This window comes from Muscardinus avellanarius (genome assembly GCF_963383645.1).
Source record: "Muscardinus avellanarius genome assembly, chromosome: 12".
Lineage (NCBI taxonomy): Eukaryota > Metazoa > Chordata > Mammalia > Rodentia > Gliridae > Muscardinus > Muscardinus avellanarius.
In genome coordinates, this window is record NC_137798.1 from 8,606,671 (window position 1) to 8,623,954 (window position 17,284).

Sequence of the window (17,284 nt, forward strand, 5' to 3'; positions counted from 1 at the left end):
GGGGTCTTGCTAAGTTGCTGAGAGCCTCCCTAAGTTGCCAAGGCTGGACTCAAGTCTGTGACCCTCCTGTCTCAGCCTCCCAAATGCTGGGACTACAAGCATGCGTCACCATGCCCAGCTCCAATATTTTTAATAATTTTTTATTTTTTGTGGTACTGGGGGCAGAACCCAGGGGCTTTTCTACCTCTGGGCTATACTCTCAGACCTCTTTTTTATATTTTATTTGGAAACAGGGTCTCACTAAGTTGCTGAGAGCCTCACTAAGTAGCTGAGGCTGGCTTCGAACCTGTGCGATCCTCCTGTCTCAGCCTCCCAAGCACTGGGATTACAAGCGTGCGCCACCACGCCCGGCTTTCAATATTTTTAAAAAGTACTGTCCAGCTGTGCTTCTTTTAGGCATTCTGTTGACCTCATAAATCCTCACAACACCTCCACTAGACAGCTTCTCCTAACAGATGAGGGCATTCAGGCCCAGAGAGGTAAAGTAACATTCTGAAGTTTATCATGTCATTGTAGGCAGGAAAGGAACCCAGGGGCAGAAGGAGGCTAAGAAGGGGAGAGGGGAAAAAAAAGAGGAATGAGGAGGACTAGAGGTACAAAATCCATAAAAAATCCATAAAAAATCCATAAAAAAATCCCTGCATCCTCAGCCCCAGGTGTGGCCTGATTTAGCCACACCCCCATCATGTCCCAGCTTTGCCAGGAGGGGGCATGGGGAAGAGGGTCAGAGGACTGAAAAGGAGATGTACAGCAGACAGGATGGGAAAGGTGCATCTTTTCTGCGGAGGCGGCACATGCCATGGTCCTTCTGTGTCTGGATGCCAGGCCGTCAGAGTCCCCAATCTCCACGGCCTGGATGCAGCCCATGGCGGGGAAGACAATACGAGTGGGGTCCCCGATTCCCTTGCTTGCTAGTTTGAGTTTCCAATTGTCAGAACCTTGGACCGAGAGAAACGCAACCTTGGGCTATTTTCCCATCTCCTCCCTTCTGTGACACCCCCCCCCCCAGCACTCTCCTCTGCCCAGCTCCGGTCTGGCTTCCCCGAGCTAAGCCTCTCTTGACTAGTCATCCTGTCTTCAGGATACATTTGATATGGTCAGGAAGCTGCACCAGACGGAAGATGGAAGCGACAATCAATAAAAAAAGAACTATGTTTCTAAGAAAAAACGCATCATCGGCTCCCCACGGGAGGCGCCGGTACACGCCGTGTCCTAATATCCGTGGAACAATGCATCTAATTTTTGGCCCTTCTGCTTGGCTCCCCGGCCATCTCAGCAGGAAAGAAAATGGATCTCCTAACGTGCCGTGCCCATCCGCCCATTACTGACGATCTGCTTATAGTAAAGATTGCCTTTCCTTTTAACCCATTCATTAGCTATCACAAAATAAAGCCTCCACCCCAACCCCACCCAACCCCAGCATTTTTTTTTTTTCCCTCCTGGCTACTAGTTTAGTATATTTATGGTGCATGAGTCATCGAGCTGCTGTCTGATTGGATAAAAACCAAGCACCCCTGAGACCGGCAGTCAATGACAGCTATTCTCAGCTTCATTCACAGATTTATTAGCTTGCACACACGGGGACGAAATTCATTCGGCAGAGTTCATTCATAAAAATGTCAATGCGTGGCATCTCGTTCTGCCCAGCTCAGCCTTCTGCTCTGCAGAGAGATGATCTCCTGAAGGAAGCTCTTCCCAGAGCCCAGGCAGGAGGGACGCTCTGAGCGAGGGTGGGCCGGCGGGAGGGAATCCGAGGGGCCAGCAGGGCTGGAGGGACGCCTGCAAGTCAGGGAAGCCGCCGCGGGCGCTGGTACCCCTGGCTGGTGGCCCAGAACGGGATGCAAGACAAGATCCCCCAAGAGAGGGCAGCCGTCAGAATCAAGGAACCCAGACAGAAGGGCCTTTGACTCCGGTGTACATTTTCTTTTTTTCTTTTCCATTTTAAAATATCACTGGAACAAATAAAGGGTTAATAGGCCAGTCTTTGCCCCGCCCTGTGGGAGCAGGTTTGAAAGTTCCTGTGTGCAGAAGGGGAGGCTGGGGGAAGGCGAGGGGAGAAGCTACATATTTCTGCTAGGCTCCCGCCAGGCTAGAGATGTAGCTGGGCGGCTGGTGGGTGCTCTGCCCGGTTCTGGGGGGGAAGAGTTGGGGGTGAGCGCTCCTCGAGCTTTCCCAGCAAAGAATCCGAGGCTGGCACGCCAGGGAGGGACTGAAATCGGAGAGGAGGGAGGCGTTCCCCCGGGCTGTCACCCTCCAGCGGCTGGCGAGGGCAGGGGCAGAACGGGAGAGGTGGCAGCGAGTTGCACGGGGCGTTTGATGTCCGGACCGTTTATCTGCCAGACAACGAGGCGATTTATGCGACCGTATCCTGTTTCCGAACTGCCAGGGCTATGCGAGAACGCGACCAGGACAGCCTGGCAGGACTCGCGCTGTATGTAGGACTCTTTGGCCACCCCGGGATGCTGCACAGGGCCAAGTACAGCCGCTTTCGGAACGAGTCCATAACGTCTTTGGATGAAGGCAGCCCGGGAGGCTCAGGCGGGAGCAAGGACTCCCCGCAGCCTCCCTACCCCGCCCTGGCACCTCACCTGCCCGCCGAAGATGCCACCTCGCCGACCCAGGAGAGCCCCACCCCGCTGTGCACCGTGATCCCCCGCATGGCAAGCATGAAATTGGCCAACCCAGCCACTTTACTGAATCTCAAAAACTTTTGCCTGGGTACCAAAGAGGTGCCCCGTCTCAAGCTCCAAGAAAGCCAGGACCCGGCACCCAGCAGCCCGGCTTCCCCGGAAACCAGTCTAACTAGGACCAGCTCAGCGTCTACACTTCAGCCAGACCTGGTGGGGCACAGGGTGACCTCTTTAACTTCTGATGGCTGCCCCCTTCCCGGCCCCGGAGAGACGTCCCCCAGGAGCAGGCAGGATAGGCACTTTCTTCAGCACCTGTTGGGGATGGGCAGGAGCTTCTGTGTGAGGGTAAGTCCATTTCTCTCCTAAGGATTCCAGGGAAATCCCGGGAAAGGGCATCTTCTCTGCAAGGGGCTGTGCATTACCTGGCTGGGTTCCAGGGTTGGACATTGCTCCATTGTGCAACTGAACTCAGGTAGAGAGACACCTGCTTTCCAAATGTCCCTACAAATATCTGGCAGGTACCAGAGTCAGACAACCCCCAGTTCTGGAAAATGAACTGGTGCTAACTGTTAGAGTTACCCGTGTAGGGGTGACTTCCAGTAGAGGCCACAGTCTTGTCTTCCCTGGACCTAGCGTTGTGGCCAAGGGGTCAAGGATTGCAAATCTGATTCAGGATTGAGACCTGGTAGCTTAAACTGGCTGTTGTATATCGGATGAAAACTGTTGCGATTTCTGTATTAGAGGCATGTTAAGGGGATTTGAGTTGGTTGGGACATTTTTATTTTTAAAAATGAGTTTGCATTTTGGGGCGCATCATGGTGCAATTTTAAAAAATTGAGCATTTAACAAACACTTTTCAAAACATGGCCGAGTCTCTAACCTGGTGCTGGGAGGGAGCCTTGCTTGTTGGGTTTTTAATGAGGACACCAGGTTGCGGTGAGTGCATAATAAAGGTCCTAATGGCTTCAAATCTGTCCTTGCCGGGTCGAGAGTTGGGTGAAGATTTGACCCCTGTCTTTTTAGAGCTTGGATCTCAGTGAATACATGTGAATAAGAGAACTGTCCTAATTGAAATCTAGTGTGAGAATGTTAAGGGAATTCAGAAAAGGTGGCGGTGATTGGGGATTCATCCACTTGGGAACCTTTAGAAGGTGCAGCTGGGAAGGAATATCAGCTCTGCAGAGCAGGAAGGAGGAGAGTTCTGGTCAGAGCTGGTTCACTGTGCTGGTTGTAGGCGACCCACACTGAGCAGAAAGGGGTTTGCTGGCGAGTGATAACGTAGTGGGTGACGTGGTGGTACAGAGAGTGGCTGGCACCTCGTTCTCAAAGACGTGATAGATGCTGGGTCGGTTAGGGGCAGTTGCCCAAAGCTTTTCAGCGCCAAATTAGAAGGTTGTTAAGTACTTTGGTTGCCGAACAAGAATCCCCCTCGACTGGCAGGCAAATCATGACTTGGTGAAAATAGTTCTTAAAAAGACCAGTCTGATGATTTATCCGACGTGGATTAATGAGGGGAAAATTTGAGCCTGGGAGCCCAGCAAGAAAGCTCCTTATTGTTGTTATTTATGGAAGTTGTGGATGATTATTCATGAAGGGCTTTGAGGAATGAAAAATAAGATCCAAATTTAGGTCTTGGAATGGCATTAGTGATGCCAGGGAAAGAAAGAGAAAAGAAAGGGGACTCTTAGCGAGTGTGCTTGTAGTATCAGTCAAGGGCTGCTGCTGCGGAGGAAGGCAGTCACAGGACACCAACAGGTGAGACGTCTGGCCTGAAGGTCTCCACTTGAGGTCTGGCGCCATGGCTGCAGCACACAGTTGGGTTCTCAGAGGCCAAGTAACGAATGCCCGCTGGGAAGGGCAGCCTCAGCTGGTGAACACCGCAGCCTCTGAGGAAGATAAGCGTAGGGAACGCTCAGCCCGTGCCCTTGACGGCCCACAGGGAGGGGCCCAAGATGAGCACGCTTCAATGCGCCTATTCAAAGCTCTCGGGTACCTCTCCTTTGCCAAACTTTAGTGCGGGCCAGGCCCTCATGGGAAAACCAGTGATGTTCCACCTTGCGCCTGACTGTCAGCGCAGATCCTCAGCCTCCTGCCCCACCTCTTCTCCCTTCCTGTACCTGCTCGCCTCACCCCACCCACACACCTGTACAATACTGAGTGGGAAAGCATTGCTACTTGGCCTCCATTTTCCCTAGAAAGCGGTCTGGCTGGCATTTGGGTTTTTTAATGAGGACACCAGCTGTCTTGTCACGGCAGTGATGTCTGCCCCCGGGAGAAGAGCTGACCCCTGACCCAAATGAACGCATGCTATGGCCAATCTCTGTGGCAGGCACCTCCAGTTAATTAGCTCTCTGGTGAAGTCAAAATGGATGAGAGGGCATCTTTTTTTGATCTTTTAATAGAACCCCATCTTTGAAAGATGGAAGGATAATATTAACCTACCAATTTCATTGTCTCTATGGGGAATTTGAACCCCAAAGAAGCTTTTTTTTTTTTCTGGTACTGGGGATTAAACCCAGGGGTATTTTACCTCTGAGCAACACCCCAGGGCTTTTTATTTTTATTTTATTTTATTTTGCAGTACTAGGGATGGAACCCAGGGACAGTCTACCTTCAAGCGACATCCCCAGCCCTATTTTTTATTCTTTATTTTGAAACAGGGTCTCAATGAGTTGTAAAGGGCCTCACTAAGTAGCTGAGGCTGGCCAAAAACCGGGATCCTTCTGTCTCAGCCTCTCAAATGATGGGCTTATAAGCATGCACTATAATACCAGCTCTGCCCTTTTTTATTTATTTTATTTTATTTTATTTTTTTGATGGTACTGGGGGTGGTACCCAGGGGTGTTCTACCTCCAGGCTATACTCCCAGACCTATTTTATATTTTATTTGGAAACAGGGTCTCACTAAATTGCTGAGAGCTTCACTAAGAAGCTGAGGCTGGCTTTGAACCTCTGCGATCCTTCTGTCTCAGCCTCCAAAGAGCGGGGATTACAAGCATGCGCCACCCCGTCTGGCTTTGCCCTTTTTATCTTTATTTATTTTTTCTTTTTTTGTGTGTGTTTGGGGATGGAACCAAGGGGCATTCGACCTCCGAGCTACACCCCCTGCCCTATTTTTTATTCTTTATTTTGAAACCGGGTCTCACTGAGTTGCAGAGGGCCTCACTAAGTAGCTGAGGCTGTCCGTGAACGGCGACCCTTCCGTCTCAGCCTCCTGAATGCTGGGATTACAAGCGTGCGCCACCACGCCCAGCTTTGTCCTTTTTATTTTTGAAACCGGATCTCACTAAATTGCTGAGGACCTCACTAAGTTGCTGAGGCTGGCTTTGAAACTGTGATCCTCCTGTCTCAGCCCTCCATGTACTGGGATTATGGGCGCGTGTCACCAAACCTGGCTGTAACTTTCATTTTTAAGCTCACATTTTGAAGCCCCCTGAAGGTCTCTCAGAGAAGGTGTCTCTGCAAACCATTCTTTGAGTGATACTGAGCCAGTAACGCCCTGGTCTAGGCAAAAAACTAAAGTAAGTGAAGTCCATTATATGGTGTCTAATGGTGATTTTCGTTCCCACCATAAGACTAAGTCTCTTTCCTTCATGAGAGCTTCCTAAGGCACTCCATCCATCAGCAAACATTTGAGGTCTCTCAGGCGCTCAATGTAACATGCAGTAGGCGTGGAAAACATAGAATGTGACCAGTGCTCTCATCTGTACACTTGACAAGCGGCAGATCACCGGGATTCCTACCCAGGTTTGTCTCTTTCTACCTCTTGAGCAAGACAGGCGCTCTTGGAAGTTGATGAGTGAAATGATGTAGACAAAGGACCACACTAGGCTGGATGGCTTTATTATAGATCTTGCTTGGTTGCATTAATTTATGATTTCAGTCTCCTCACTTTAACCTAACCTAGCGCAACAATTTCCCTAGACCATATTAGTTGCCTACAGCTGCTATAACAAGTACCACCGACGGGGTGGGTGGCCTAGAACATCAAAGGTATTCTCCTACAGTTCTAGAGGCCGGATGGTCCAAGTCAAGATATTAGCCATGCCCTCCCTCTCTCTGAAGGCTCTAGGGGAGGAATCCTTCCTTTCCTCTTCTAGTTTCTGGTGGTTGAGGGCCATGCTTGGTGCTTCCTGACTTGAGATGAATGTCTGAAATCTCTCTGGGACTTCATTTTCTCATATTTAAAATAAGAAGTTTGAACAAAATGCTGTCTAAGATCTTGAGACACCAGAATCTTTTCTTTTCCACATGTCTGAAATTGTTTACTATCGGGATCTCTTCTGGTTAGAAAGAATTTCCTAGAGGAAATCATTTTTAGCATCTTCTTGTCAACAGAGAAGAAACATCCTTTAGGGAAACACTGGCTTCTCTCCTACCACGCCGCTCTGCCTTCTCTCCTCAGGCAGAAAGGGATGCATAACATTGTGATGGGTGGAGGAGATAAATTTTAGAGGCATATGGAAAGGAAACTGTGGGAAAATATACAAGTGTTGGATTCCAGGGAGGGGTGCAGGGCCGGCCAGTCCAGGGTGTTCGGAGAGCATGCCATTGCTTATATGTCCTAGCCAGCTGGGCCATCCTGGGGCTTGGTGTCTGCCTGAGGACTGTGGGAGCAGCAGGAGTTAACCCTTCTCTGTCCTCTCTGGACAAAAGCGCCTAGAGAAAGAGGCCCTGGCACCAGCAGACAGTCTGGTAACTCTAACCTTTAAATAGAGAGATTCATAACTCCAGATACTCCCAGAGAGACAGTCCCACGCTTCACACACAGCAAGGCCAGACCTGAGCGGGATGGCGCAGGTGCCCACAGCTGAGGAAGATGGTTTTCAGCCTCTGTCAATTTCCGTTTTTTATGGCAGTGGTTATTAAGAGAGAGTGTGTGTGGGGGGGAGGGGAGGAGGAAATCATTTCAGCTACAACTGACAACTTGGCTTGAGGGAGTTATAATTTCCTTCCTGTTTCTTTCTTGGAATACATGTGATACATATTCTGCTAGAACTTAGGGAAATCTTGGCAGGTTTGACCTGTTTTTCTGCTATTTCAAGTGTTTCTCCCTGGTTAAAAATGCTGGGTTTTTGTTGTTGTTTTTGCGATACTGGGGATGGAACCCAGGATCATTCTACCACCAAGCTACACCCCCAGCCCAATTTTTTATTCTTTCTTTTGAAAGCTGCTCACACCCTGCCCACCACCCGGCTTATTCACTCCCATCCTCTGTCTGTCCCTGGAGGGGGATAGATTTGCACAACTCCCTGAGGCGTGGGGATGTGAAGAACCTTCGAACCCCTTGTTTTCTGTCCTCTAATCCAGAGCACCTGGTTGAGAAGCTGGTTGAGATGATCCTCTTGGACGAAAATACTCTCCTTTTTTTTTTTTCTCATGCAGAGACAAAAAGTCTAGGGTGCGGAGGGGGTGCTGGGTGAGACCCAAGAGGGAAGGGGGGTCTTGCCTCCCAGCTTAACAATGTTGCAGTATTTCAGGGTAGCAGAACTCCAGAAGGAGAACAGGCTGTCCACATTTTGTGAAGAAGTGTGTTGTCCAAAGTTAGTTTGCATCATCAGTTCTTTGGGACAAAGAACTCCCAGAGGAATGATGCTAAAACTTGACAAATTTTCTTGTATAGTTAGAGGTTGAAATGAGGGAGTAGCTAGGAAAAGCTTAGCGCAGACAAGTGGTGCCAGGAAGAGTAGGAAAAATGAGTAGGAAAAGCTTAGCGCAGACCTTATCTTATAAGTGGTGCCAGGAAGAGTAGGAAAAATGGGTGTTCAAAGATCCAGAAATATTTCTGGGCAAATAAATAAATAATATATGGCAAACAAATAAATAAATAGATAAATAAATAATAAAATCCTACCTCTGAACTATACCCTCAGCCATTTTTTTTTTTTTTTAATTTTGAAACGGGGTCTTGCTAAGTTGCTGAGGCTGGCCTCGAACCTGGAATCCTTCTGCCTCAGCTCTCCAACTGCTGGGGTTACAGAAGTACTACCTGGCTATGTCACTTACCTTTTTTTTTTTTTTTTTTTTTTTTTTTTTGCGGGTCTGTGGCTGGAACCCAGAGGCATTTGACCTCTGAGCTACACCCCCTGCCCAATTTTTTTATTCTTTATTTTGAAATTGGGTCTCACTGAGTTGCAGAGGGCCTCACTCAGTAGCCGAGGCTGTCCGTGAACCGCGATCCTCCGGTCTCAGCCTCCTGAATGCTGGGATGACAAGCGTGCGCCACCACGCCCTGCTCGCTTACTCTTTTTTGAAGTTTTCCCCAAGTTTACTGAAGAGCACCTAGGTCCTTTACAAAATTCTTATTTGAAATGTAGATTTCTCGCTGGGTGTGTAGCACACACCTGTAAATCTTAGTACTTGGGAGGCTAAGAGAGGAGGATCCCGGGTCTAAGCCAGTCTCAACAATTTAGCAAGACATTCAGCAACTTAGACCCTGTTTCAAAATGAAAATTAAGTAGGTGTAGCAGCACATGCTTGTAATCCCAGTACTTGGGAGGCTGAGACAGGAGACTCAAGTTCACAGCCAGCCCCAACAACTTAGTGAGGCTCTTTACAACATAGTGAGACCCTGCTTCAAAATAAAGAACAAAAAAATAGGGCTGGGGGTGTATTCTTGGAGGTAGAATGCCCCTGGGTCAATCTCTAGCACCACTAAATAAATAAATAAATAAATAAATAAATAAATAAATAAATAAATAAAAATAAAAGCCCAGTGTGGTGGTACACGCTTGTAATCCCAGCATTTTGGAGGCTGAGACAGAAGGATTGTGGTTTGTGGCCAGCCTCAGCTACTTAGTGAGGTCCTCTGCAACTTAGACCCTATTTCAAATCTGTCTGAGGGTGTAGTTTGGAGGTAGAATGCTACTGGATTCAATCTCTAGTACCCCCCCCCAAATTAAAAAATAAATATTATATAAATAAGTAAATAAATAAATAGGGCTGGGGGTATAGCTTAGAGGTAGAATACCCCTGGGTTCAATCTCCAGTACCACACACACACACACACACACACACACACACACACACACAAATAAATAAAACTTATATGAATAAGTAAATAAGGCTGGGGGTATAGCTCAGAGGTAGAATACCTCTGGGTTTAATTCCCAGCATAAATACATAAATAAATATATAAATAAAAAAATAAATGTAGATTCCTAGCCTTTATCTTGGACTTACTGGACAAAAATATCTGAGTCTGGGGTCCAGAAACCTGTATTTTTGACAAGCTTTTTAAGTGATTCTGATTCACAGAAATTTTAGGAAACTGCTGGTTGATAACTGGGGATGCTTTCTGCCACTCGGGAGACATGTGCCAATACCTAGGAGCATTTTTGGCTACCGCAAATGGGCGGAGGGGGCGTTTTACTGGCCTCTAGTGGTTGGAGGCCAGGAATGCAGCTCAACATGCTACAGGTGCTGGGTGGCTCCCCTAGGGGACTCAGGAGGCCCAGCACTCGAGGGTGCTGAGGCCAAGGAGCCCGGAGTCAGAGGTGTGAACTGCATCCCGAGGTGGGGCAGGAGGAAATCCTGAATGGAAGAATATACAGCCGACCGGTCATCCCTGTGAAGTTTAACCAAGGTGAGTCTGAATTCTCTCTCTCTTTCCCCTCTTTTAAATCCGTAGATTTGCGATCCTTTAGGTTGCCACCCAGCTTTCTACCCAGCAATGCCCTACCTCAGGATGTCCTGCAGTGGGGATGAGAACGGGGCAAAGGAGCCGTGTGTTGCTGACGCGCTTGTCAATCGAGTGTGTCCGCAGTAGCAGCAGTGCATTGTGGGCCAAGCGGTATTCACAGGCTAGCGTGGACTCAGCCATCGTTCCTTCAGTACAGCATGGAGGTGTATTAAGAATTTTAAAGCAAGGTTGGAAACTTCCCTCGGTAACAGGGGAAAACACGCCAGCATGCAGAGGACTTTGAGGGGAAAAACAAGTGTGCTCTAAGGACCACCCCAGAAATGGTTTTCCCCCTCAGTGTCATTAGGCAATAGTTTATGTGAATTTATATATTCATATAATTTATATGAGTTCATTTATTGGGAAATGGTAAAATGCATAATTCAAGCTTAATTTTTTTTTAGCCTCCTGAAATTCTAGGTTCTTTTGTGTGTGTGTGGGGGGGGTACTGGGGGTGGAACCCAGGGGAATTCTACCTTTGAGCTACACCTCCAGCCCTATTTTATCTTATTTTATTTCGTTGTGGTACTGGGATGGATGGAACCCAGGGGCATTCTACCTCTGAGCTCCAACCCCCAGCCCTGTTTTTTATTCTTTATTTTGAAACTGGCTCTCACTGAGTTGCAGAGGGCTTCACTAAGTAGCTGAGGTGAGGCTGTCCGCGAACCTCTATCCTCTTGTCTCAGCCTCCCAAATACTGGGATGACAAGAGTGCGCCACCACGCCTGGCTCCTCACACGCATTTCTGATTTTCATCACACACACCTGCTTTGTTGAATAGTTGTAATCATTGAACACATCTTATATTCCTTTTTTTGGTACTAGGGATTGAACCCAGGAACACTCTACCTCCAATCTACACTCCAAGCCCATTTTCTATTCATGTATTATTATTATTATTTTTTTGGATGGTACTGGGGTTCCTGGAAACACTTCTATTTCTGGGCTACACTCCCAGACCTATTATATATATATTTATATTTGGAAACAGGGTCTCTTAAACCAGCGTGGTTGGCTTCGAACCTGTGCGATCCTCTTGTCTCCACCTCCCAAGCGCAGCAATTACAGGCATGCGCCACCACACCCCGCTGTATTTTTATTTTGACACAGAGTCTCACTAAGTTACTTACTAAGATTGGTCTCACACCTGTGACCCACCTATCTCAGCACCTCAAGTATTGGGATTACGGGTGTGTGCCACCAAGTCTGGCCTGATATTTTTCCTACTAAACTTAACATCTTGCCTTTAAGAATTAGACAGTATTTAATGAATACTGTTGTATTCACTCTCCAAACAGATTCTGTTCAGGAAAACTGATATTGAGAGAGAGTGTCCCAAGGGAACCAAGAACACAAAACATGGCTAGGAATACAGCAGATCTCCTGACGGCTAGTGCAGGGTTTCACCCAGGACCCAGTATTCAGGAGGCGAAACCAAATCACCGCCACAAGTGTCTCTCTGGGGATATAGGTTTAAATTTAGAAATCCATCCAGGGCCTTTCCTTTACAAGGAAAGCCCAAAACATCGCGCTTCAGATTGCCCTCGCCCCTAGTATTTCTATTAGCTGGAGACCAAGTGCAGATATTTTGGTTTTGCTCTTTTGATAATAATAACCCGCTTCTTCTGGGATACAGTTTTCATCTTTGAAAAGAGATCAGAGAGTGCTCTCTGGAAAGAGATCTCTGAGCACTGTTACAAAGGCGGGCGTAATTTGTTTTTCTAATAGTTTTGCTCTGTCCTTTAGGAAAAAACACATACTTTCTAAGGTGTGATGACCTTATGATTAGAAAATTACTCTAGCAAAACCCAGCTTGGTTTACGTACCTATGGGCTGAGCACTGTGATACTTCACCTGGTCAAATGGGTGGAGTTGAACCCTTGTCTACCCCGCGCTCCTGGAGACTCAAAGGCCCCCAGGCCCCTGGTGAATGAGGTTATTTGTATTTTTCAAGAACAGAAGAGTCAGAGTTATAAGGTTACATGGTAAGGAGTAATTTTTCTTGTTCTTTTTATCTTACCTATTTTTTTTTTTTTTTGCAGTACTGGGGGTGGAACCCAGGGGCATTCTACCTCTTAGCTATACCCCCAGCCCTATATTTTATTCTTGATTTTTCTTGCAGGTCTGGGGATGGAACCCAGGGGCATTTGACCTCTGAGCTATACCCCATGCCCTATTTTTTATTCTTTCTTTATTTATTTTTTTGGTAGTACTAGGGTTCTTGGGAGCCCTTCTACCTCTGGGCTATACTCCCAGACCTATTTTTTTATGTTTATTTTTTATTTGGAAACAGGGTCTCTTAAGCCAGGGCGGCTGGCTTCGAACCTGCGTGATCCTCCTGTCGCCACCTCCCAAGCGCAGGGATTACAAGCGTGCGCCACCACGCCCGGCTATTCTTTAATTTTTGAAACCAGGTCTCACTGAGTTGCAAAGGGCCTCACCAAGTAGCTGAGACTGGCTGCGAACCGCGATCCTCTTGTCTGTAATCCTCCAAAGGCTAGGATTACAAGCGTGCGCCACCACGGCCAACTTTACCTAATTTTTTATCATTATATTTTCTGAAACGTCTGGGGGAAATTGTAAACAACAAGGAAGGTAGTAAGTGAAAAGTTCCTTTTCTGGGGTCACTCACCTCACTAGCAGATTGTCTCGTATTTGAAGCTGGGTGTGGTGGTGCACACTGGTAATCTCAGTACTTGGGAGGTTGAGACAGGAAGATCTGGGTCCTTGGCCTGCCTCAGCAATTTAGTGAGGCCCTCTGCAACTTACTGAGACGCTGTTTCAAAATGAAGAATAAAAATATGGCTGGCGCCTCAGCAACATAGCAAAATTCTCAGCACCCTAGAGAGGCCCTGCTTTCAGTCAAAAAAATAAAAAAAGGAAGTGTAGCTCAGAGGCAGAATGCCCCTGCGTTCAATCCCAAGTAGTGGGGGAAAAAAACTTGAAAAAAATATTAGAAGTACTAAACTTCATTGGATATTTTATTTTCAGCCTTTACAGTTACAACTTCTAAAGTTGGAAATAAAATATCCAGTGAAGTTTAGTACTTCTAGGTGAGCAAATAAGGAGACCTAAGTGGGGGTGATGGGAGAGGGGAAGAGGGAAATTCCCTAGTGTACATGATGTACATTCACAGACATCAAAGCCAGTCACTAAGCCAAACATGAGAAGGAGGGAGGGGGAGGGACTGGGGCGGGAATCGGGGAAGGGCCGAATGAGTGATGTGTGCATGTGTGCCTCCACCATCTTGTACTCCGTTAAGATGTATGACTACAATGCACTAATAAAAAAATTGATAAGCAAAGTTGGAAATAAGTGCCTAAGACTTTTCAGATTAGTTCTAGCCACACCCACTCACTCCCAAGTTCCCTGACATACTCATTGTGGCAGCGCGAGGGAGCCGCGGCACACCTGTGCACATGTTATTGAACTCTTGGGACCCAACTTATAGCAATCTTTCTTCTCAATCCCTTCAAATACAAAAGTGAGTTTTGAAAAAATAGGTCAACCCATCCGAAAGAGCTATAAGCTTTTTGCTTAAAAACAAAGAAACCCTTGGCCGGGCGTGGTGGCGCACGCTTGTAAGCCCAGCATTCGGGAGGCTGAGACAAGAGGATCATGGTTCATGGCCAGCCTCAGCTGCTTAGTGAGGCCCTTTGCAACTTAGTGAGATCTTGTTTCAAAATAAAAAATAGGGCTGGGGGTGTAGCTCAGAGGTAGAATACCCCTTGGTTCCATCCCTAGTACAGCAAAAAAAAAAAAAAAGAAAGAAAAACAACAACAACAACAACAACAACAACAACAACAACAACACACACACACACACACAAAAACAACACACAAAGAAACGCTTATTCAACACCAAATCTTAAATCCTGTATCTTTTATGACCAGCAACAGTAAGCTGCTAAGCCCTGTGGCAATAAAGACAAGCCTGTGAGAACCATATCTCTGGGCCTGGTCCAGTGATAGGAACGTTTTGGGGAGGGAATGTTCTGAATGTCCTGTCCAGAGAGCATAAAAGATGCTGAATGAGGAGGAGGAAGGGGGTGGGGAAGACCCATGCCGTAAAATTCTTAACATTAAACGAGTGAAAGAGATTCTGGGGAATGTGTGATGGATTTCAAAATTTCCTTTCAGAAAAAGTAAGAATCAGGTTTCCTAAGGAGGAGAATGCCTAGGAAAAAAAGGATCAGAAAGAGGAGAGGGAAGGGATATAGGAGCAAAAGAGGGAAAAGGAGGAGGTGAGATGTGGGCATTGGACTAGGAGGCCCCTGGGCCCGGCAGGGAGGGAGTATTGATCCTGGAATCCTCCAGGAAGCATAATTGCCTACTCACGGGTGACATATTTATTTATGACTTATACCCTGGCAATTTCCAGAAAGGTTTGTGGTGGCTCACCTGCTAGTGAGGTAACGCTTCTTGCACACTGAGCTGCTCGGGGGATGTGGAAGAGCGGAGACTGTGAGTCATCTCCCCACTGTCTGAGTCAAAGAGGGGGGCTGCTACCTCTGCAAAAGAGGTCCGCGGATGCTCCGGTACTCACGGCAGGGTGGGATGCAGGGGTGCTACCTCACCGGCCTCACAGGCCATCGATGAGCTTGGTAATAATTGAAGCTTCTCTTTTAAAAGTCAGTCTTTCAAACTTAAAAGATTTTATATAGAAACCTCTGCATGATGATGCTAATATACTTCTTTATCTTTGTAGATGGTTGATACTTATTGAAAAGATCTTTTTAGAGGAAAATGCCATATTTTTCTAGATCTATGGCTTATATTTCAATGACAGGTTTTTTTGTTTTGTTTTGTTTTTGTTTTCCGGTACTGGGGATGGGACCCGGGGGCATTCTACCTCCAAGCTACAACACCAGCCCTATTTTTTTTTTAATTCTTTATTTTGAAACAGGGCCTCACTGAGTTGCAAAGGACCTCACCATGTAGTAACTGAAGTTGTCCATGAAGCACGATCCTCCCGTCTCTGCCTCCCAAACACTGGGATTACACGTGTGCGCCACCACACCCAGATCACAGACAGTTTTATTGAAATATAATTCACATCCCATAAAATTTACTTTACTTTGCTTTTTTGGGTGTTACTGGGGATTGAACCTAGGGGCATTCTACCTGAGTTACACTTCCCCTTTATAATTTTTGATTGGAAACAGGGTCTCTCTAGGTTGTTGAGAATCTTGCTATGTTGCTAAGGCTGGACTTGGAACCTTAGATCCTCCTGTGTTAGCCTCTCAAGGACTGGGGTTACAGGCATATGCCACCACACCCAGTTAAAATCCAGCTGTAAGTGTATTATTCTACTTTTATTGTACAAAGGAGAGGTGCCTCTTTTTTATTTTTTTATTTTTTTATTTTTTCGCGGGGCTGGGGGTGGAACCCAGGGGCATTTGACCTCTGAGCTACACCCCCTGCCTGATTTTTTATTCTTTATTTTGAAACCGGGTCTCACTGAATTGCAGAGGGCCTCATTAAGTACCTGAGGCTGTCCGCGAACCGTGATCCTCCAGGTCTCTTTTTTATTCTTTATGGGTTATGGTGGAGCACGCTTGTAATCCAAGCATTTGGGAGGTTGAGACAGGAGGATCACAGTTCGCGTCCAGCCTCAGTTCTTAGTGAGGCCCTTTGCAACTCATTGAGACCTTGTTTCCAAATAAAGAATAAAAAATAGGGCTGGAGGGGTAGCTCGGAGGTAGAATGCCCCTGAGTTCCATCCCCAGTACCCCCCCCCCCGCCACACACACACACACACGAAGAAATGGAAGAAGGGCTGATGTAGCTCAGTGGTAGAGATTTGCCTAGTATGCACCATGCCCTGGGGTGGTTTCCCCAGCACCTCGAAAGGAGTAAAAGGCCTGTAAATTAAGGATTGAGGTACTCTTGTAAAGGGAGAACAAGCAAGCAGAAACTCTAGTGTTGACTCAGTAGTATTTTTGTGGTTGTTGTTACCGGGGATGGAACCCAGGATATTCTACCTCCGAGCTACACTCCCAGCCCTATCTTTTAGTCTATTTATATTTGAAACAGGGTTTCACTGAGTTGCGAAGGGTCTTGTTAAGTATCTGAGGCTGTCTGTGAACCATGATCCTCCTGAATGCTGGGATTACAAATGTGCACCACTATGCCCGGCTGAGCAGTATTTTTAAATGTCTCTGGGAGCTTACTTTTGTAGTCTCTGGCATGCTGAGGACATTTGGTCCTAAAATTTCTAGATAAGATGTTAATGTTACCTCCTTTATCTTATGGGAAACTGTATACAGGTTCTTTAAAAATTATAAATAGAATTATTATATGACCCAGCAACCTTTCTGCTGGGCATATACGCAAAGGAAATGAAATCAGCACTTCATAAGGATATATCTACCCTGTGCTCACGACAGCATTATTTATAATAAACAAGAGATGGAAGGAAATGACATGCCCATGGATGGATGAATGGATAAAGAAATTACAGTTTATCTATGCAGTGGAATATTCTTCAGTCTTAAAAGAGGAGATCCTATCACCTGTGATAACATAAATCAACTAAGAGGACCTTATACTAAGGAAAATAAGCAGACACAGAAAGAAAACACTGCATGACCTTACACGGGGAATCTAAAAATCTTGACTATATCAGAGTGAGAATAGAATAGTGGTATGGAGGTGAGAAGGGGAAGAACATCAGGACGCACATGAAGGGGTACCAGCTCTTATTTAAGTAGGATAAGTAGGCTTAGGGGTAGAATGTGCGGCATGAGAACTAAACTTCAGGAAATTGCATTGTAGATTGAACATTGGTTCCGGGAATGGACTTTGTGTACTCCCCCCCCCACACGCACACACAATTGTTAAAATGGATGGTTTGGGGTGGTGGTTGAGTTTTCCATCTTAGTTCCTCTGTGGGAGGATCAGAGGACTTTCTAGGAGACAGGAGATTTCAGAAGAATGCTGAAGGAAACGCTGCCCTGAATAGACCCACTTT

The 17,284-nt window shown here is 46.7% G+C and overlaps 1 protein-coding gene across 1 annotated transcript in view; it reads left to right on the top strand.

Annotated features, from left to right (window-relative positions):
- Positions 1–2,357: 2,357 nt before the first annotated feature.
- Positions 2,358–17,284, top strand: part of SHC4 (SHC adaptor protein 4) — a gene marked incomplete at its 3' end in the record, with an annotated part of 129,438 nt that continues 114,511 nt past the window's right edge. The window contains exon 1 of the mRNA XM_080707969.1: positions 2,358–2,975. Within this exon, the coding sequence (XP_080564095.1) occupies positions 2,391–2,975 (585 nt within the window). The 5' untranslated portion in view covers positions 2,358–2,390. The remainder of the gene's footprint in view (positions 2,976–17,284) is intronic.